The following is a 23,765-nucleotide window of genomic DNA, read 5'->3' on the forward strand; positions in this document are numbered from 1 at the left end:
TCTGCGTTCCGCAGAGACCGTTCCCTCCGTAACTCCCTGGTCCACTCGTACCTTCCTACCCAAACCACCCCAACCCCGGGCACTTTCCCCTGCAACCGCACGAGATGCAACACCTGTCCCTTTACCTCCCCCCTCAACTCCATCCAAGGACCCACAGTCTTTCCAGGTGAGACAAAGGTTCACCTGCACCTCCTCCAACCTCATCTATTGCATCCGCTGCTCTAGATGTCAACTCATTTACATCGGCGAATCCAAGCGCAGGCTCGGCGATCGCTTCGCTGAACACCTGCGCTCTGTCCACATTAACAAAACTGATCTCCCGGTGGCCGAGCACTTCAACTCCCCCTCCCATTCCCAGTCTGACCTTTCTGTCATGGGCCTCCTCCAGTGCCATAGTGAGGCCCACCGGAAATTAGAGGAACAGCACCTCATATTTCGCCTGGGCAGTTTGCAGCCCAGTGGTATGAACGTCGACTTCTCCAACTTTAGATAGTTCCTCTGTCCCTCCCTTCCCCTCCCCCTTCCCAGATCTCCCTCTATCTTCCTGTCTCCGCCTATATCCTTCCTTTGTCCCGCCCCCCTGACATCAGTCTGAAGAAGGGTCTCGACCCAAAACGTCACCCATTCCTTCTCTCCCGAGATGCTGCCTGACCTGCTGAGTTACTCCAGCATTTTGTGAATACAGCAAAAACCTCCACTGTTACGAAAGAGATCAAATAATTGATTCATTTATTTTAGTTAATTTTAATTAAAGCCTAGCATTTTAAGATGTTAACATTTTTTAAATGTTGATCTATTTGAGAAAAGTTTAAAGTAAGATTGTCGGCCTTCCTCAGTTAATGGATACAGCATTCTCAATCTATTCGATTGAGCTTGCAAATACCTCGCGTACCTCGATGAGATCACTTCTATCACAACTTAGTTAGCTTAGGGTGTAGTCCCAATCTGCTAACCTAGTTTATTGGGGCCCCTGCACTTTAAAAAAAAAAACCTGCACTTTCTCTGTAAATGTAACGCTATAACACTTTATTTTGTACTGCAGTATTTTTCATTTTGTTCTACCTGTTGGTACTGTGCATGGCTTGATTGTACTCATGTATGGTATGAGTTGACTAATTAGCATGCAAAGTTTTTCACTGTATTTCGGTACACATGACAGTAATAAACCAATACTAATACGAAATTCTTTTGGGAAGCATAACTGCTCTCCTCCCCCAGCCTGGTCTACGGGGACCATCAGATCCACAGCAAAACAGCTGATTCTCAACTCCTCTCTGAAATATTCTGATCAGTTATTCAGTTAAAGAGTACTAAAGGGTACTTGCCTTTCCTGCATCAGAACAGAAAGTTGCAAAGGGTATCGAGTTGTCAACACTTTCAAAGACTAAAAGCCCCAGAGTTGATTCACGAATTAAAGAGAATTCAAGTCTCTCTTAAAATACAGATATAATCAAAACTCATATCGATTAAGATAATTTGCCTCAATCCAATACGTTCACTTGGAGACACAAGAAACTGTAGAAGCTGGTTTACAAAAAAGACATAAAGTGCTGGAATAACTCAACAGTTCAGGCAGCATCTGTGGGGGAAATGGACAGGCGACATTTTGGGTTGGGAGCCTTCTTCAGATTCCCAGTGCAACTCCCTCCTCACCCGATCACAGATATTCTCCCTGCCTTTTCACTACTCTCCTTGCAATTTAAATTTAAAACTAATCTATTCTCTCTTTTTCTTCTACTTGAAACTTGTTTCACTTTCTGCAGAGGCTGCCAATCTCCCAAATGTTTGCAGCATTTTCTGTTGCCATTGGATTAGCATCAGCTTGCATGAAGCTTTTGATGGTGACGAAAGGAAATGATTTTGAACAAATTTTAATTCTTCTGCAAATTGTAACTTTGCATTGCCCCTCTTTAGGTCCTGAGCATACATTGAACTGAAGATCTGTCCTGGACCTACCACATTGATGCATCACAAAGAAAGCCCATCAACGCCACCAATTAGAAGATTGAGGAGATTCGGTATGCCGACAAATATTGTCTTGAACTTAAAAGGTGTACAGCAGGGAGCATATTGACTAATTGCATCATGGTCTGGTTCGGTAACTCGAATGCCCAGGAACAAAGGAGATTGCAAAAAGTGGTGAATACAGCCCAGTCCATCATGGGTATTGACATCCCCAACATTAAAGGGATCTATAGGAGGTGCAGCCTCTAAAATGTGGCCAGCATCATCAGGGACTGACAGCACCCAGGCCATGCTCCCATTTCACCACTGGCATTGGAAAGAAGGTGTAGGTTTCCATGGAGAACATGGATAGGAGATGTTTCGGGTCAGGATCCTTCATTTCCTTGGAAGTTGTTTAGAAACGTGAAGACATTTTCAGAGATGGACCATTTCTTTTGCCCAGAAACCCGTTCTGGTGTTGAGTCAGTGAAGCTGTTGGACAACGGTTGTGAATAAAATTGATCAGAGTATCTGACACTCATCTTCAAAGCTTTATTTATAGAACTTTAATGCACAATATACATCATAAACTATAACTCTATTACAAAACCTGACCACATTGTTCTCCATACAACAATGCATTTTCAGGGCACGTCATGAAACTACAGACACATCTCAGCTGATCCTAACTGTTGCCATCTGCATGGTATCATCAGCAGTCGGGTAATTAACTGTGTAGCATTCTGCTCCATTTTCCTTTCAATTAACTTCATTGGGTAGAGTGTAAAATGTGTGAGCAACTTACTGGTTGCCACCTTGGGGGAATGGTTAAAACTGGCTCCGTCACTCCAAGGCTAGTGGGAAGACAATGTTTCATAGTTGACAAGTTCACAAGCAGGCTTGAGTTTTACAACTGGGAACTCTCACTAGACACTTAACATTTGAGACAAATAATAGTTATAATTGAACATGCACTACATATTTATGCAAACATACACTGTATCCATGGTTACCCAATAATATCCTGACACAAAACAGTAGCATCTAACTGAAATGTCACTTTGGAAAAACAGAAATCTTAAAATGGCAGCTTGTGCATCTGCCAGTGTGGATTTCCATTATGTTCAACCTGCATCATGCCAATGGGTTCCACTGTAAAGCACTTCAGCTTCTCATCAACTGTGATGAACATCAGCAGTAGCATCAAGTTTTAAAATTCTATTTAAAGCTACTTTGAAGCCTGGTCTATCTTCTCTTCAAGATCTGGTCCATTTCTTCCTTTTACTCCTTTACCCACAAAACTACAATGTCTAACCCCAGTGGATGGATGTCAATGTTCCACATATAAGATGCAATTGAGCATTCACTCCATTTCACAAACACAGAAAACCTTTCCTTCAAGATGGTGGCAGCAGCGAACGGAGGAAAGGGGTGCTGTCGACGAAAGGGCTGGGAGCTCACCTCCCGCGCCCTCGGAAGCACTCTGGGTGTTCTGAGATCGGCTGCAGGAGACCCCTGGGACACAAAGGCTGGCCGAATGAGACGAGGGACGGCGTGCTCGCTGGACGACGTGCCCGGATTGTTGCGTTGGTGGAGTGGGCTGTTGGAGGCCCTGCAGCAGCGTGGGGCTTGACTAAATCGAGTGCTGCTCCAAGTGGTCGAATGCATGAACTGGAAACGGCCTGCAAGGGCACGGAGTGGCGGTGGAGGGCACCAACAAAATCGCCGGGCCAGGCCAGGTCGACCCTGCAGTGCCACCACCAGGACATTGGGCCTTTAGGGCCAAGTTAAGGCTAACATTTTTAGCTACTTTGAACTTGAAGGGTACAAGATGGCTCTGAAAATGTGGTGACTCTTGTATTACTGCCTCAGCGAAATCTACTCTTCTTCCACTCTTGTACTTGAGCATGATTGTGCCTATGTATAATAATATTTTTACTGAACTGTAAAAATATAGGAATTTGACTGTAACCAGGTACATGTGACAATAAAGTACCATTGAACCATTGAATTGAGAACGGGAAAGAGAATGCAACCAGTAATACAGATTACTTGGGCCAATCCTGCCCTTAATCCAATTATGTCTGGTTCCTGCTGCTTTTCACATTAATCATATAACGCTTATGATTAGCTGCACTGATATATGAAACTACTTCTTGTTGAGACCAGCCTCAGGGACTTCATATATAAGAAGTAACAACTCTTGTACCACCTTAATAGCTAGAACAGGTTGTTCCCTGAAAGAGGTTTAGGCATTTAGTCTTTTAATAAGAATTAATCCTCCAGCTCAGAAAATTTACGGCTGTATCTGACTCTGCATGAGTGATGAAAAGGCTAGGAATTAGGAAAGGGAGCAGGTGAGAATATGAGGGAGACCGGGTCAACTTGAATTTCCTGAGTTTAGGTATGTGGATTTATTGTGCATGGGAGTCCCAGTTACGTCTATCGGGGTATTAGCATGAAAGAGAACTAAATCTCCACAATTTGGAATCTGTGTTTCTTTACAAGCATGAAACCCCTGGATTTAGCATGAGTGCTTAAGATCCCGGAAAAAAGCTTACTGGAATTGGTAGTCTAGCTCTATAACTGTTTGATTATTCAACATAACACTTAAATCATGCAAAATTCTCAAAGTCTGCTCTGTTTCTAAAGAAAATGGCAGGCACAGCTAGGTAGAGGAAAATGATTAACAGAGAATTTAATGGAAGGTGCAACTTTGTATTTGTGCTTTGATTCTGTTCCTTATTTCAGTCTTTGTCCGTAGAAGACAGACTTTCATACAAGCTCAAAAGACAATGCTTAATATCTAATACCGAATGATATGAGGCACCTTTTCTATTTTCAAGGTAATTCAGTTTGCATGAAGCAACACCCAACAATTCACCACCACAGCAGATGGGCATCGCAGCAGATGAAAAAGAGGGACAAGATCAAATAGTTACAGCACTGTGTTTTATCCCGACAGGAAGCACATCTTGCTCTGTATTAATTATTATTTACAAATGTCAACCTGGGAATGAGGAAACTGCAGCACAAGTTAATAAATAATTAACCTGCATCAGAATTTTAATTGAGACTGAAAATACAATTTTTCTTTTATACTTTTAAAAGCCGCTAATTAAATATCAAATTCACTGAAACAGTGCCAATGCTCAAGACGTATAATAAAAATGTTAAGTGCTGGAGACAGTCAGCAGTCAGGCTGTGGAGAAAGGACACTGGATGGAAGCATTAACAGTGCTGCTGAGTATTTCCAGCATTGCCATGTCACATCAGTCACACACCTGCAAGCAGCGGTTCTCGTACGGCAGCTTCTCTCAATGGCCAAACATGCGCGTCGGTCAAGCGATTCAAAAATTAAAAAAATATGTGGCAATTCAATAGGTCGCCTCTGAACTTGATTAAAACAAAGCGAAGATTGGTGACTTCTGTTCTATCCAAGGCCAAACTGTGACAGACCACAAGGAATGGCTCTCAGCCACCATGTTGTACTGAGTATGGATTGCAGCTTCACATTTTTTTCTTTTTGCTTGGGTCGTAATTTAAAAAATCCTTCAATGCTGTTCCCCTGCTAAAAGTGCGGCGGAAACCCATTTAACATGAAAAGAGAATGTCTTCCGCATTTGTGTAAAATAATTCTGAAGAATTTCATGGTCTTGGTACCCTAAAAAGTGCAAAACAGTAAGTGCACATGGTGCAAGTATTTCTGTTTTAGGCAGTGCTTTTTGCAGATAAAAAGTTGCCAGTACGCACGATTAACAAACATGCGTGCACGTGACTGAAAAACAACATAATGACGTTTGAGTTCTTAAGAGGTACGTTATACCAGCATGTACCATTGCAGAAAAAGCACTGGTTTTAGGAATGTTTGAATAAATATTTTTAATTAGTGCATTTACTGGGACTGGGACTGGTCTTGACAGCACAACCTTAATAAAGCAGCTTAGTCATTTGTGTGGATTAAATGTGAGAAGGAATGATTGAGAAGCCTGCTGTATACACCTACCTCCGAGGTGATGGCATCTGATGAATGTGAAGCCATTTAAAACTCACCTTTTTGAGACGTGCTGGTTTTAACAGTATTGCACGTTAAACATTACAATTATCTTGATTTCTCTGTACACATTCTATCCACTGAAGGCCAATACAGTGTAAAATAACCCATCCAGATCTCCTCTGATGAACAAAGCTGAGCGCAGTGCCAGATAATTTCTTACGCATTACATTTTCAATAAATAGCTCATTATTTAGTGCATTCATTTTACTGTGAAACTAATGTTGAAATGTAAAGAATTTAGGCTCAGAATTTATCTGCCATCCACTTGTGCAAAACGACATTTATCTGATCTCTTTTCACGACATCCCAGCAATATTCTTGAGATACACTTCCCTTGTATTCAGTTGATGGGTGGAGATGGTTCTTGGCTACACAAGAGAGAAAAAGCTATAAGTAAATCCAGAAAAAAAATCTTTATTCCGTTGTTGATAAATAAATACCACTTCACAATTCTGGACATATTTCACAGGTTTTAAACTTAAATAGCCTTTAAACTGTAGATGTTGGCCAAGAACTTTCTTTCAATGATATGCAAGAAAAGAATTATCTGATTACAAATCTACTAATGGGTTCATGGCCGAAGAATTATTGATGTGCTTCTTCCAAACTGCTAATGTGAAGAAAGTAAAACTAGAATAGACATTTGGAAAATTTATTGTACAATAGACCTGAAACGTCGTCTGTCCATTCCATCCACAGATGCTGAAGATTTAATTTATTCATGATAGTCAAAATAGGCAAATGATGGGCACTGACATTAGAACATCAGAGAAGCAAAATGCCAATGAGAATATTTGCTAGATCAGCCACTTACCTCATCCCAGCATTTTCTCTGAGCTTCCTGAAGCTGAGGTTAACAGAGACTTTTGGAACTCCTCATTGGACGCTTCTGGGATTAGGAAGTCAAGCAGCAGATCCCACATGCAGTATACCAGATGTCTATTAATGGAGAATGTGCAATGAATGCAGAGTTACAACAAGAATTAGGCAACATGATCATAAAGGAATAGAGATATTCTCAAAACAGCTTTCAGGGTAAGCATTGTGAAGTTGTGCTGCAAATACAGAACTGCAGGTAACATGACCTTGGGTGTGAAGGCAAGAATGTGGTAGGAAACCGGAGTACCTGGGGGAACCTACATGGCTAACGAAATAAGTGCAAACTCCCAACAGCTACTAGTCTAGTTTTCTCCCCAAACAGTCTCCCGAACAGTCTAGTTTTCTCCCAAATTCCAAAGACGTGCCATGTGGCAACAGCACCAACCACTGTGCCACCGTGCTCCTCCGTGTTCCTTCACCTTAGATCCAGAGTCCAGGTTGTGGTTACACATGACATCTAGAAGATGCAAAAAGCAATCTAACCCACTGTGGTACATTTTAGTTTTGCAGAATTTGAGATGTCCCTCAGGCACTGAGTTGAAATGCTAAAAATCCAGCAATACCCACAGAGTCTCGAAATGTGTTCGTCTTTGAGGACTCTCAAAAAAATAAAAAGAAACAATCATTATTTCTAAACGCTGTACACAATGCCCTCAAAGGCTTAGGAACAAAAGGCAGCTTTACACCATATGGTAGTTAGACTGAAGGCAGAGGTGTGTTTGAAATCTTGACAGTTCTTTGAATGTAGCTGAATTTCAATTTTAGTCCAAATAAAAGCTTTAGGTATTTTTGATTAAAATGCAATACGGTGACTGGAATCGTGTGCCAAATACTTGCTGTAAATGACGTCCAACTCCAATTTAATTGGCATTTGGATCACCTTCCTGGAGGCAGTGGATGCAATCCAATAAAAATGTTAAATGACTTTAAACATGAACGCAATCTATATACACATATACCATTTATTTATGTGGAAAAACCACTACATCTTCTACTGATTTATTTTACACTGATATCTACCCAGCAATGTGGAACATTGCCCAGGTACATCCTGTTCGCAAACATCAAGACACATCCAATCTGGTTAATGTCCACCCAATCAATTTACTTTCAGTCACGAGTAAAATGATGGATGATGTTTTCAACCTTCTTTCAGGTAGCACGTACACACACCAGGCTTCCAAACCTTATGGCTTATTCCAAACCCTGTCATGGAATACCAGACAGACAAATAAAAAGGTTCAAGGATGTGTTCAAAACCTTAAGAAAATGACCTCTGTGATTCCCCTGTGCTTGACCACTCAACATGGAGAAGGATCATTTGTGATGGCATTGAGAACTCTGACACCACAGAAGCCCTACATCAATGACTAAAGGAATGCACCATCTCATAAACCACCCATCCAGCCCAAAGCACCTCCTTCACCATATGTGGCAGCTCAGAATCTACTAAACCAGAGTGGAAGCATTGTCATTTACACCAGCACATTGTGCACCATCGATAAAACACAAGATACGTGCTTTGGCTACACTGAAAGCACCCACCAAACTGACTAACTCTACTACCAATGGTAGTAGGCACCTTGAAACATCACCATCTGTAGTTCACAAACACGCCAACCTGACCTGGAAATATATTGTTGTTCCTTCATCATCGCTGGAACTTCCTATCCCACAGCATTACTAAAATATAGTCACTAGAAGACAGCTGACCACTCATCTTCACAAGACAATGAATGCTCACCCTGCCAATGATTACTCCATCTACAATATTAATTCTTCAAAAAGGGCCTTTTACCCAGCAAAATATCCTGAGACACTTCACAGGACCATTATAAACTAATTTGAAACAAACCACAAAGTTTGATCGTGACGTTTTCATAAGAAGTGATGGAGGGAATACCAGAATGTAGGATTATGGCAACTGAAGACATAATCATCAATGGCAATCATATTTGGAAATGACCAACAGAATAAAGGACTGACAAATATTACAAAAAAAGGGAGAGGTAAGAATATATAGAGACTTTAAAGCAAACATGTGAATTTGAACATCAACATGTTGTTTAACATTGAGTCAAGTAAGGTCAGCAAGCACATGGATGGTGGTTGAATTGGAGTCGGGCAAAAGCAGCAGTGTCTTAGATTGTCTTACGTTTACAGAAAGTGGAACAGGGCATTGGAACAGTCAAACCTTGGCAGGAAAAGCATGGATCAGTCGCAGCTGACCTTTGGTTGAGGCAAAGTCAGGCAGTATTTTATTAATGTCTTTGTGATGGCAAAGATAAATAGTTGAGGCTCAAGCTAGGGTCAAATATGACACCGAGGATTCAATCGATCTGGTTCAATGAAAGGGAGAGAATCAGCGAGGGAGCAGAGATTGAAAATATGAAATTAATTAATATTAAGCAAGCTAGTGTGTCAACATCAGTTATAGTGAAGGCATAACAATCAAAGACTATTTATCTTCCAGTCGATTATCTTTACTGCAGATTTAAAAAGACGAGTGCCTTGGCATCAATATTTATGGAATAACACAATTTGGCTTTATTCTCAATGTCAACCAGGCTGTAGTGGATGAGAAATCAATGCACCCATACACATTTTGCTTACAGCCTCTGATGGATCAAAAATTTCCCTGTCAGAAATCAGGCATGAGCTTTAAAAATAAAAGGTATAGGGAGGAATGGAGGTAGACTATTTGACTTGCTGAGTATCAATACATCTGCAAGAGGAATTTCCATAACACACAGTAATGTCCCCTTTTCAGCTTACAAAGTACAAAAAATGCATTGCAAAGATTTCATACCAAACCTTTATGATTAACTTGAAATAATCAAATGTTGAAATCAATTTGCTGCACACAATGAAGGTGAAGGACAAGCAACTAAATTATAAAGACACTTGGTCCTTTCAAAAGAATGTTTTAAACTGCAAGTGTATTCAATATTTTGCCCAGAACAGGTTTCATTGATTGCCACAATGAGTTTCTATCTGGAATATATTTTATGTTCTTTATGCTCAATAGTATTTTATTCATTACTTACTCTGTAAAACAAGTTGAATAAGTGATAAAAACATGAACCACAGGGGAATACTCAAAATTATTTCCATTCACTAGCCGTGGCCAGCGTACTATTATAGCTTTCGGAAACCAAGTTTACTACTTCCCAGCAAGAAACACTAAAACAACTAATATCTCTATTATTAACACTATAGAACAGCAGAGGAATAGACCCTTCAGCCCACCAGTCATGTTTATTTCAACCATGGTGCTAAACTAAGCAAATCCACCTGCACATAATCAGTATCCCTCCTTTCCATGCCTGTTCATGTGCCTGTCCAAATGTCTCTTAAATGTCACTATCGTATCTGCTTTCACTACCCTCCCTTGGCAGTGTCTTACAGCACCTACTGTTTGTGTAAATAAAAAATTACCATGCACAGTCGTAAAGCTGTACTGGTCCATCACAGGAAGGATATAGAGGCTTTGGTGAGGGTGCAGAACAGGTCCACCAGAATAATGTCTGGATTAGAGATTATTAGCTCTAAGGAGAGGTTGGACAAACTTAGATTGTTTTCTCTGGAGCGTCGGAGTCTATGGGGAAATCTGACAGAAGCACATAAAACTATGAGGCATAAATAGGGTAGTAAGTCAGATCCTTTTTGCCCTGCGTGGAAATGTCAAAGACTAGAAGCATAGATTTAAGATGAGAGGAGCAAGGTTTAAGGGCGCTGTGGCTTTTATTTACACAGTGAGTGGTGGATGCCTGGAACACACTTTCAAGGGTGGTGGTGGAGGCAGACATACAAGTGGCTTTTAAGAGGTTTATTCCAGGCACATGGGTATGCAGGGAATGGATGGATATGGATCACATGCAGGCAGAGGAGATAGGATTAACCTGGTATTGTGTTTGGCATGGACATAGTGGGCTGAAGAGACTGTTCCTGTGCTGTATATTCTTTGTTCTGAACAGCACAGAAACAGGTCCTTTGGTCCATCTTTGTTATACCAACTAAGCCCTCAAAACCCTTCCTATCTATATACCTATCCATGCATTTTATTTGCCTGTCCCCCCTCTCCCCTTAAACCTATGCTCTCTAATATTTGACATTCCCATCCCTGGAAAAAAACTATCTACCGTATCAGTGCCTTCAGAGAAAATCTGTCTATCCAACATTTCCTCATAACCAATATCTTCTAATTCCAGTAAAATCCTGGTGAACATCTTCAGCACCCTCTCGAAAGCCTCCACCATTCATCTTGTAATGAACCAACCATAACTACACACTATACTCCAAATGTAGCCTAAACAAAGTTTTATACAGCTGTAACATGATTTGCTGACTATTATACTCAATGCTGACACAAGAGTGTTTAGTTGTCATATGTACTGAAACGGAACAATGAGATTCTTGCAGCAGCAGCACAACAGTTGTAAACACAATACTTTATAGAAAGTATAATCAAACAAATTTTTAAAAGTTCAATAAATGAAAAAAACAATATAGTTCAGAACAAAACAAAGTCCGAAGACCCTCGTGCAACCAGAACAGTTCATAGTCCAGAGTTCAATTGGAGTATAGCCTGGTGGTTACAGGGAAGCTGTTCCTGATCCTAGGCATTAGTTTTGAGACTCCTATACCTTCTTCCTGATGGCAGGAGTGAAATTAGAGCCTGGCCAGGGTGGTGTGGGTCCAAGGTGATGTTGGCTGCCTTATTTAGGCAGCGCTTCCTGTAGATTATAGATGGGGGGGAAATCAGACCCATGATGGACTGCATGCGAACCACTCTTTGCAATCTCCTTCGTTCTGGGATGTTCACGTTACTAAACCAGACCCTGGAGCAACCAGTCAATATCCTCTTTACTCTTTACTGTACATGCATAAAAGTTCAAAGAGTATTCACTGACATACCAAATCTCCTCAATCTACTAAGGATGTAGAGGCATCATTTTGCTGGCTCCAGATCACATCTTCAGAGATATGCATGTCCAAGAATTTGAACTCCACCACTAATCCATCGATGAAGACAGGTTTGTGTACCCTGGGCCTCTCTTCCTTCCAAAATTTCAGTGGGAAATTGTGTCTCATCAATTTGAGTTTTTTGACGAGGCAACAAAAATAAGGTAAATGTTGACTACATGGACTTTAGCAAGACCGACAAGGTGCCTGATGCTAGGCTGGTCTGGAAGGTTAGATTGCATCTGATCCAGGACAAACCAGCCAACTGGATAGAAAATTGGTTTGAAGGCAGGACACAGAAGATGGTGGGAGAGGATTGTTAAGGCAGGTAACCTGTAACAAATGGTGTGCCGCAAAGATCAGAACTGGGTCCACTGTTGTCTGTTAGTTATGTTAACAATTTGGATATTATGGTGGCATGGTTAGTAAGTTTATGGATGACACAAAAATTGTAAAATCAGAAGGTATGGTGAAAACATAATACCTGGAACATGCTCCCAGGGTTGGTGGTGGAGGCAGATATGATAGTGGTGTTTAAGAGGCTTTTAGATAGGCACGTGAATATGCAGGAGATGGATTATGTGCAGGCAGAGGAGTTTAGTTACATTGGCCTGATCCTGTGCTGTGCTGTGCTGTTCTGTTTTCTATGGCAGATACTGGTGGGAGACATGAACACAGAGGAAGGTAAAGGGAGATAGAAGGTCTGGAGAAGTGTTAGAATTCAAGGTTGTTGGAATCCGCAAGCTTTGAGGTCCGAAAGGAAAAGAAAATATAGTCAAGAATAAAGTGCAACTGCTGACCACACTAGATTTATGATAGACTGAGTCAAGATTTATCCTGGGGCCTAGTTACCAACAAAGACAAAATTCTTGGACTTAATACTTGTTAATGCTGTTTGGTTATGCATAAAGTGGGAATCTTGGGATTTTGACTCAAAATATTAGATCAAATTTGGGAATGAAAGCGTACATTTGTAATGCATTTCCTATCAATTGTTTGAAGGAACCCTAAAAATCTGTGGCCTGCAGCCAGTCTCCCCAAGAAATGCACTATTTAAAGCAACATAAAATCATTCATGGTTTAGTTGCCCCGCTTAAATGCAATCCAGCATGTGGAAAATGTGTCCAATATACCAAAAACGATTTCTAATCATTTTTTTAACATAATATATACAAAGGTTTTCCAATAAAAAGGTGACAAGTAAATGGCTCCAGATCTTTCCATTTGTATGAGATTTTTTTTAATATGTTTTATGAGCTATAGGTCACTTGAAAAAATATATCCTACACTACTTTCCAAGACTGAGCTACAAAGCAAGGCTTTTTCCCCTCATTTTCTAATCCCGTGAGATGCTACCATTGTGCTGATAGCTCCTACTGGGAGCCAAAAAGGCTACAAAAAAATTAAATGCAGATTTCATTTGGTCTCATAAAGATTGGCAAACTAGACAACATTGCTACCAAACATTTGGTTCAAGTTACATACAGTAATTTTCATTCAATTCGATATTGACTGAATTCTAATTACAGCTGAGACTGGGTTTTCTCAAGACTTCTGTACTGAGAGATTCTGCAGTCAATTTTCACCTTAAACTTTCAGTATAAGAAGCAATATGAACATCCTCCCAATATCGCCAGTAGACATGTAAAGCATTTTGTCTGTCATGCCACGGTACATTCTATTAGAAAGGGATTGTGCATTTCCAAAGCTGTTGGGCGGCTTTGTTGCCTTAGAAAGGTGGAAAATCTGACACTTGCTCAGTTCATCTGCTTGCAGTCAACTGAGCAAATCTGAAGAAGTCAAGAGCACTTGTCAAAATATGGGGATTACGTGGAAGCAGTAAGTTAATAATCATACATATAAAACGAAAAAACAGCAAACACAGTTTTAAATCTCTGATTAATAGATTGATTGGAAGATACAGCGTGGAAACAGGCCCTTCATATCACTAAGTCCACACTGAGCATCGATGACCCCTTCCCACTTGTTCCATGTTATCCCACTTTCATATTCACTTCCTACACACTCAGGGCTTGCCCCGCAAATCTCCGTTAAACGTTCCCCCTCTCATCTTATAGTTATGCCCTCTAGCGTTGGACATTTCCAACGTGGGGAAAAAAGTTCTGACTGTCTACCCTATCTATGCCCCTCATAATTTTATAAACTTCTATCGTTTGCCCTCAACCTCCGATGTTCAAGAGAAAACAATCCAAGTCAAGTCAAGTCAAATTTATTTGTCACATAAACATACTCGCTGTGCAGTGAAATGAAAGTGGCAATGCCTGCGGGTTGTGCACAAAAAGAATTACAGTTACAGCATATAAATAAAGTTAATAAGTTACTAAACATAGCACAAAAAGTGTCGACAAAAATTTAGTCTCTGGGGTTATAAAAGTTGACAGTCCTGATGGCCTGTGGGAAGAAGCTCCGTCTCATCCTCTCCGTTTTCACAGCGTGACAGCGGAGGCGTTTGCCTGATCGTAGCATCTGAAACAGTCCGTTACTGGGGTGGCAGGGGTCCCTCATGATCTTGCTTGCTCTGGATCTGCACCTCCTGATGTATAGGTCCTGCAGGGGGATGAGTGTAGTTCCCATGGTGCGTTCTGCCGAACGCACTACTCTCTGCAGGGCCATCCTGTCCTGGGCAGAGCTGTTCCCAAACCAGACTGTAATGTTGCCAGACAGGATGCTCTCTACAGCCCCAGAGTAGAAGCAATGAAGGATCCTCAGCGACACTCTGAATTTCCTCAGTTGTCTAAGGTGGTAAAGGCGCTGCTTAGCCTTACCCACCAGTGCGGCAATGTGCGTTGCCCACGTCAGATCCTCTGCGATGCGGACTCCCAAGTATTTGAAACTGCTCACCCTATCCACAATAGACCCATTTATCTCCAGTGGCGTGTACGTCCTTGGATGTTTAGCCCTTCTGAAGTCCACAATCAGCTCCTTTGTTTTAGTGACATTCAAGAGGAGGCTATTGTCCTGACACCAGAGTGCCAGATCAGCCACCTCCTCCCGGTAGGCCTTCTCATCGTTGTTGGAGATCCGGCCCACCACCACAGTGTCATTAGCAAACTTGATGATGGAGTTTGAGCTGAACCTGGCCCCACAGTCATGTGTGTACAGGGAGTACAGTAGGGGGCTAAGGACGCAGCCCTGGGGGGATCCTATGTTCAGGGTGAGGGAGCTAGATGTGTGTTCCCCCATCCTGACCACTTGGGGCCTGGCAGTGAGAAAGTCCAGGACCCAGGCACACAGAGGGGTGCTAAGCCCCAGTTCCAGCAGCTTCTCAACCAGTCTGCTGGGGACTATTGTGTTGAATGCTGAACTAAAGTCAATGAACAGCATCCTCACATAGCCCCCCTGGCTGTCCAGATGAGAGAGAGCGGTGTGTAGAACCTGGGAGACCGCATCATCCGCGGACCTGTTCGGACGGTATGCGAACTGTAGTGGGTCCATGTTGCGAGGAAGGAGGGCGCAGATGTGCTTCTTGACTAGCCTCTCAAAGCATTTCATGACAACCGAGGTGAGGGCCACCGGTCGGTAGTCATTTAAACACGCTGGAGAGGCATTCTTTGGCACCGGTACAATGATGGATCTTTTGAAGCATGCAGGGACCACGGACTTTGCCAAGGAGAGGTTGAATATTGTGGTGAGCACTGGAGCAAGCTGAGTAGCACAAGACTTTAGTACTCGCCCAGATATACCATCTGGGCCTCCAGCGTTCCTCGTGTTCACACGCGTCAGAGCCCACCTCACCTCATGCTCGGACACCGAGAATGTGTGCACATCCCCGGCGGTGGATCCCCCTCCAGCCTCGCTAGCCAGCGCCCCTTCGGTGCTGTTTTTAGACGGCGAGCTGGTGGTATTACCCGTCTCAAACCGTGCGTAAAAAGAGTTCAGGTCATCAGCTAAGGAGGAGCCGGCACTTCCGGTTGAGGGGGTGCTGGACCTGTAGCTAGTTATAGTCCGTAGCCCCTGCCAAAGGCGCCTGGTGTCCTTCTGCTCCATCTGTGACTCCATCTTGTCCCGTGACTCCATCAAGTCTATCCAACCTCCCTGTAGATGAAACCCTCTAATCCAGGCAGAATTCTGGTCAACCTCCTCTGCACCCTCTTTGTACACGTTTGCATACAATCTTTCCTGCAATAGGATGACCAGAACTGCATGCAAAAATCCAAAGGCAGAAAGTCCTGTTGCAGCTTTGATTAGGTTGCATTCAGAGCATTGTGTGCAGTCCTTGTTAACCCATTGCAGGATGCATGTAGTTTTAGAGATACAGATCTAATTTTAGAGATACATCATTGATACATCATTTTGGCCGACTGAGTTCATGCCGACCTGTTCACACTAGTTCTACATTATTCAGTTTTCATCCACTCCCTACAAACTAGTGGTAATTTAAAGAGGCCAAATAACCTACAAATCCACACATCTTTGGGATGTGGGAAGAAAACGAACACCAGGAGCAAATCCACGTGACCATAAGGAGAACGTGCAAACTCCACATGGATAGCACCTGAGATCCTATTTCTGTCATTGTTAGTAATTAATTTCAGTGCTCATGGTGGCTGTTTGCTGCTTTAGTTAGTAAACAAATTCACTACTCAATCTTCCCAGCTTGCAGCCCAGTGGTGTGAATATTGATTTATTTCAATTCAGGTAACCCTGGCATTCCCTCTCTCTCTATCCTTCCCCCACCCAAGGTGTACCAGCTTCTTGTTTTCACCCTACAAACAGCTAACAATGGCCTGTTTCCTTCATCATCGTTACTTTTTGTTACATATCTTTAATTCATTGTTCCTTATCTCTCCACATCACCATCTATATCTCTCGTTTCCCTTAACCCATAACCAGTCTGAAGAAGGGTCTCGTCCCGGAACGCCACCCATTCCTTCTCTCCAGAGATGCTGCCTGTCCCGCTGAGTTACTCCAGCTTTTTGTGTCTATGTTCTGTGAGCAATAACCAATTCTGTTTCTTTAAAAGAGCAATGGACAGATTTTAGATGGAACACGAGGAGTTGAATGAGCTTTTAAAATGTTTACATCACTACCGTTTTCACACTGATAACCTGGGTAATAGAGAAATTGCGAAGCTTCTATTTTGTCACAAGTTATTAAATGGATGAGAAATAAATTATGTGTGTTTACTGGTCATCACATCTGTCATGAACTTTAAATCTCAGTAAGATTGGACCATATGTGGAAAACATTATTTTCTAATTTCTAATTATTCAAACATATAAAAAATACAGTAAAAGTGAACTATGAGGACATTGCCAAGAACAAATCTTGACTATTGCTGATAGATAAGTATTAGAGCGAGATTTGAATTATTAAGTGCACTTCTCTTGTTCAGCAATAGTTTTCATTGAACATACTATTCTAAGAATTTTCTTCTAACGAAGGTGAGCACAGCAGGGCATTTCAATTCAGAGTGGATTCTCAGTGTGGCAACTGAACCCAAGTACAAAACTGAACTTGGCAAATCTAAAGGTCTGTCGTGGACCAACCTGTTTATAACAGGATCCTGCAGAGATTCCAACACTAGCTGCCAACTTTTCTCATAACCTTCTTCACCAAGAACCTCAGGAATCAGAGCTGTCAAAATAGAAGAAAAAGTGTTTAATCAAAAGGTGTAGAACTAGTCATTAGTTAAGGTAACTTGGCTTCAAAAAATGTTCTCAGATACTGTAAGGCTTGGAGATCATTCAGGATGGGCTGTCCCTCAAGTAACATGCAATATCAAGTCCAATCACAGAGTTATCCAGTGATAATCAATTTGCCTCCTCCACCATTCAACACAGCCAAGAAACTGACCCTTCAGTCCATCATATTCATGCCAACCACAACATGTATCTGTACAAATCCCATTTTCCCTTAATAGGTTTAAAGTTTTCTGTACCTTGACTATTCTTACCACTCAAATTCCCCATGATATTTTATTACAATAGAAGAGGCCGTTCTTTGCCCATTGATGACAGCTCTCAAAGTAATCCCATCAATCCTATTTATTCGCTTATCTCACATGCCCATTAATTTCCGGCCAACATGTCCCAGCTACACTAGTCCCACCTGCTTACGTTTGGTTCATATCCCTCCAAACCTGTCCTATCATGTACCTGTCTAACTGTTTCTTAAATGTTGGGATAGTCCTTGTCCTAAGTACCTCCTTTGGCAGCTTGTTCCATACACCCACCACCCTTTGTCTGAAAAAGTAACCCATTAGTTTTTTTCCCCGTCACCTTAAACCTGTGTCCTCTGGTCCTCAATTCACCTACTCTGGGCAAGAGACTCTGAGTTCTACCTGATATGTTCCTCTCATGATTTCTGACATAAATTCTACAACGTGGCAGAGCCAGAACCAACACTAACCACAGAAAGGCCGCAGAATAGTAAGTCTCTTTTTAGGAAGTGGCTCCGTGCTGTGATATAGAAAATCTCATATTAAACTGACATTTTTAAAAGGACGCAGAAGGTTTTATTTTATTTAAAGAATTTAGGAAGTGAACAAAATTATTACAGAAAGATTATGGTCCCAGATTTTATGCTGGGTAATATTTAATTAACTTTAATTCCACAGAATGCCATTGCATAAAATTATGCCCCAGTGCTAATATTCCCTATCGTCAGTGAAATTGATTAAGTTGTGTCGAAATGAATTTGGAGGATTAAACTTTAGAATATGTGTTGCACAAAACAACCAACCCCTATATTACTTAAAGCAAATATTTTCAATTGGTTAGCAAATGTGTGAGTCCCAATCAGTTTAAAATACAGTCATAGAAAAGGAGGGCAAAGGAAGCTGTTAAATGCAATTATGAAGGTTTCTGTTTTAGTTCAGTTTGTTTATTGTAATTTTTTTCAGAGATGTTTATCGTAATATTTTGTTCGTTTGTCTAAATTCTTTCAAAGATTTTTGACTAGAACAACTCCAATTGCAGTAAATAACTGCTGTTAAGAAGGATATGGAATCTATTTTGCAACCATTGCCACAGGTACAAGTCAATGTTATTGCTTCATCTGTCACTTAGTCACTTCAGATAGAGTGAGAACCCTGACCTCCCTCGAAGTTCCCTGAATTATTCTCTAAAAGCTATGAATGTAATTCTTACTTGTGGGCACAAGTGTGCAAATTAATGCTACATTTATCTATGCAACAACTTTGATGGGACTTCACAATAACAATTGCTCTGACACTCCATGAGACATGCAAGGAATGGGACATCAAAATAGCAAAACACAAAGAGGGAGAATGGAGTGAGGGGAAAAGAAAATGAATAATGTGCACTTCCAAGTTGTCATACAATACCAAACAATACCTAGCAGTCATTATTGCTGAAAAACGTGACCACTAATCAGCACACAGAGTTCCCGAAATGAACAGTAAAAAAAGCAGCCAAGTAATGTTCCAGAGTTATTGGGGAGATTAAAGTTGGGAAAATCACAAGGAAATTACTCTAACTCTTCTTCAAATTGCAGGAGGATCATTATTTTCATGCGAGCCAAGGGCTTTTTTAAAAAACATCTTATCCCTGGGTTTGGTGCTCAGATCGCTGGAGTGCAACATGGGCCCGTAATTCAGACCCTGAGACGTTACAATTGAGCCAAGACTGCCACCTAAAGGCACTAAGCGTGTACACATTTACTGACTATTGCTTTAGCAAACAAAAATGGATAATTTAAGAGCCAAACTACATTGACAAGTTTGGATAATGTGGCATTGTTGAATAACAAAGAGTGAGCTTTATCATTAACAAGTGAATGCTGGAAGGCTAATACTTACAAGTTCAATCATTTAAGCCCTTCAAATCTTGAAAAAACAAAACAATATCTTAAAAGTGTTACAAAAAGCAGGCACTTTATGAAGATTTATAATGTGGTTTATTGTGTAAGATTACGAAAAGCAGGCCTTCCAAAACAAATGATAAGCAGTGCTTGGAACTCAAGATATGTTTTGTCTAATTGTAAAAGTCTCCCCACAGCTAAATGAGGCAAATCATATTCCTGTTGCTAAAGTATAAATGGTTTACATAACTGCAAACCAGTGGAGAGATATGAACTTTACCATAAAAGTGCATCTTGGCAGTTGTTTTAATAGATGGGATGCAGAGTTGATGAAGCAGCCAAAAGTAGAACACTAGGTCAAATATTAATAGAATGTATAACCAACCGACATTTTGAAGATCACAGTACAATTTCTTTACACTGCCTCAACAAGACAGAATTAATGTATTTATTTGTCTTGATTTATATTGTGGACTGCAGATGCTGGTACAAATCGAAGGTATTTATTTCACAAAATGCTGGAGTAACTCAGCAGGTCAGGCATCATCTCAGGAGAGAAGGAATGGGTGATGTTTCAGGTCGAGACCCTTCTTCAGTCAAATACGCTAGCCTCATTTGCCTGCGTTTGGCCCATCTCCCTTGAAACCTTTCCTATCCACATACGTGTCTAAATGTCTTTTAGATGTTGTTATTGTATCCTTCTCTACCACTTCATCTGGCAGCTCTCTCCACTTCTATGTGAAAACTATCCCTTCAGGTCTCTTTTTAAATCTTTCTCCTATCTCCTTAAACCCATGTCCTCTAGATTTAAACACCTCTACCATGCGAAAAAATCTATGAATATTTACCAAACCTACAATCCTCATGACTGCATATACCTTTATAAGGTACTTTTATGTATTTATAGAAAAATAAACTCACAAACTTCAGTGGCAACACTGAACTGGTGGTGTGGGGTGACTTCAGGCTTCTGTACCACCTGCTCGATGGTAGCAGCAAGAAGGGGGCAGGGCCGGGGTGTGGGGATCCTTTTATGTTAGATGTCTCCTTCTTGAGATAACGTCTCAGAGAGTGAAGGAATAGAATGATGTCTGAAAATTAATTTTAGTTTATAATTCTGTTTTAGTTGCCTCATTCGTAATAAGTTTGAAGCACAACTGCATATTGACAGATTGGTTGTTATCTAAGTTTTAATTTCAATATGATTAATCAAATAAAAACCCTTGCTCATTGCCACTCTAGGAAGCTCAAGTGGTTTTAAACGTGGAAGATGTATAAAACGTAAATATTGCAGATGTTAGAAACATGAAGTAAGACAGTTATCTGATCTGATTGGAGAGCAGGCAAAATAAAGGTTTTCACTTTACCTCAGTAAACATGACAATGATAAGCCTAAACGTTGCCTGGCCTGATTTTCTGCAGAAATATTTCAGAGGTCTGGCGAATGGGGCAGCGGAGGGAGTTGCAAGATGGTAGCGGGGACTCAGTGAAGGGACACTGAGGAAGTAGCAGGTAGCTGCAGAGTGGTTGTAAGTGAAATAGTGAGCACAGAATGCGTGGAACCGTGAGGGGACAGTGAGTGGAGTAATGAGAACCACAGCACTTGAGTGATCAAACATAACTAAAGATACCAGTGTCTGGCCATGTACAATTAAAACCTGTTCCTCTTGAGTGGCCTCTGAATGGGGCTTGCTTTGTAAATCTGGTCTTCATGAAAAAGATAAGCATCATTGATCTTGAATAAACTACATCTTTGTCCTGTTACTTGGTTCGGGAGAGTGGAGTCACATGTTTGTGGCTCTTAAGATGAAGCATTTTTTTTGGGCTGCTGACTCCTGTAGTAAGCGTTTCATTCACAATGAACATATTCAATTTGCCTTCAGGACATTTATTCCCTTTTATAAGCCACATAGCAAGTATAGAAAACATCATTCTTTAGCAGAAGGCAAATCTGGTTAACTTGCAGTTATTAAAAATAAAAATATATTAACCTGGTAGCATCTTCATGAGACACTGTAAGGCCAGCTCCTGGGTCTGCATTTTCTGCTCTTGAGTTCGAGCAGGTTTTGGACATTTAGGTAAAGCTCCTCCAGGCCAGATAGCCTCTTGTAAAAGCTTGAGGTACACAACCCAGTACTGAGTGCTCGTCAGGTTAATAATCTGAACTTCAAGCCACCTGTAATGAGAAAATAAATAATCATATTGCATAACCATCACAAATAATATCTGATCAATCATAAATAAAACTACACAAGACTTTTTTTGGTCAATACAGAAATATTACTAACTGTAGGTTATACAACTCAACACTACAGAATGAAGCAAGTTCTATCAGTGTGAAGTGCATCCTTTTCTTAGCTAGGTGAGCAAGGTAATATGTTGATCTTCAGAGAGAACATATATTAGGCATGTAGCAGAGAGTCTGCCCCATAAGAGCAGCCAAGAGCATGTCTTCAATGGAGTGCTGATGACCATACAAGTGCACAAGACTGGAATACAATTTGTTGGAATGAAGGCAACAAGTTTTGCTCATCTGGTAATAAAATAGTTGACTCAGGCATACCCAACAACCTTCAAAGATCTAAAAGCTTTATCCACTGTTTTTTAGTTATCTCCAAGGAAGATGATGATGGTATTTTAGGAAAAGATGGCTAAAGTAGATCTGTAAGCATGTTACTAAAGAGAACAAAATGACAGTAAAGACAGGGAAATCAGCATCATCTTTTTCTAAAGGTGCTACATCCACAGTAGAGTTGCAGTGATTTCCAGTCATATTTGCACAGTTGGAAAAATTCTGTCCTTCACCTTCATCTGATGTCTCTGCATGCCATCTGATAACAAATGTTCATGATTAGTAATCAGGAACATAAACCAACCATGTTTTCAATTAACAGCAGGTGACAACTAGATCGATTTTCATAATTTATATTGAATATCTAATTTGTATTGAATATCTATTGTAGTCTCACTAAGTTATCAGCAAGTCCAGGACATGGCCTATTATTAGATTGCCTGCATGCAACATGAGAACAACCATTGTTCTTGTCTGTTTTCATTCCATTTGAGAGACCTAATAAGTTGTTATATCAATGCCAAGTTCTGCCTTTCTTTTCTGCAAATGGATTTCTCACATTGTTATCACACCCATGCGCTATAATTTTACTTTGAAGGCGGCTAGACGGAAAATGATGACCAAACCTCTGCCATGTAATAGCATTATCATTATGAATGTAGCATTGGATAAGGCTTTTGTTATTTCAATAAACTATTCATTCTGGAAACAAAAGCATTTACTGAGAAAGAAAACAAGAATTGAAAATGTGATCTAAAGCTCAGATATCAATGTTCACCCAAAAGCCCGATCTCATGTAATTTATATTGGACTAGCACCTGAATGATCAAAGGAGCTTTCGGAAAATAATGTATTGTTTTTACAACGTGGTCTAGAATGGCTCTCAAAAGTAACTGCATAAATTTGGTTTAATTCAAAATTATCTCAAAGTTTAACAATATCAGGGTTAAAATCCAAACTCATTTTATTTCAATGATGGGAAAATTCCAATGGTGACCTGCAGGCACCCACTGACCCACAAAAATTATCCAAATAAACTGATTAAAAAGTCAATATATACCCAATGACTTAGTGTAGAGATATCAACGTTCATTAACTGGGTCTTCATGTTTAAATTCTAACAGCAAAATTAACTTATTACTTACTATTTTTGACTGAAGGCTTCCTCTTTAAACTGGTAAGTGCACAACGCCAAAGAGTCTAACTGTTCTCACCACAAATATTTTGGTAGCCGGATGTAAAACGTATCAGCACTTGGCGCTTACTTCAACTTCAACTATTGACACGAGCAATCCATGTAACTACGGATTCCTAATGTACTTGCACTGCCAACTCATTGAACTCGTGTGCACTCTACATTAATAGAATTATATTAACAGCTGAGTTCAAATATGGGATAACTATATTACCAAAGTTATGTATTATAATACCAAAAACCTTTCACATTATGGAATTGAATGGCTTTACACGAGGAGGATGCTGGCTGGACTGCAATGTTACATAACATAACATAACAAAAATTAAATTGTTGAAAGAAATATTGAAATAAAAAACAAAGCTTTA

At 40.6% G+C, this 23,765-nt stretch overlaps 1 protein-coding gene across 1 annotated transcript in view; it reads right to left on the bottom strand.

Moving 5' to 3' along the window:
• Positions 1-2,482: 2,482 nt before the first annotated feature.
• LOC144608827 (sorting nexin-19-like) overlaps positions 2,483-23,765 on the bottom strand; it is a 92,611-nt gene continuing 71,328 nt past the window's right edge. Inside the window, exons 9-12 of the mRNA XM_078426987.1 lie at positions 21,622-21,806; positions 17,356-17,443; positions 6,816-6,940; positions 2,483-6,369 (exon numbers count right to left, since the gene is read on the bottom strand). Coding sequence (XP_078283113.1) covers positions 6,817-6,940; positions 17,356-17,443; positions 21,622-21,806 — 397 coding nt within the window. The 3' untranslated portion in view covers positions 2,483-6,369; position 6,816. The remainder of the gene's footprint in view (positions 6,370-6,815; positions 6,941-17,355; positions 17,444-21,621; positions 21,807-23,765) is intronic.

The sequence above is a fragment of the Rhinoraja longicauda genome, chromosome 32, assembly GCF_053455715.1.
Source record: "Rhinoraja longicauda isolate Sanriku21f chromosome 32, sRhiLon1.1, whole genome shotgun sequence".
Taxonomy (NCBI): Eukaryota; Metazoa; Chordata; class Chondrichthyes; order Rajiformes; family Arhynchobatidae; genus Rhinoraja; species Rhinoraja longicauda.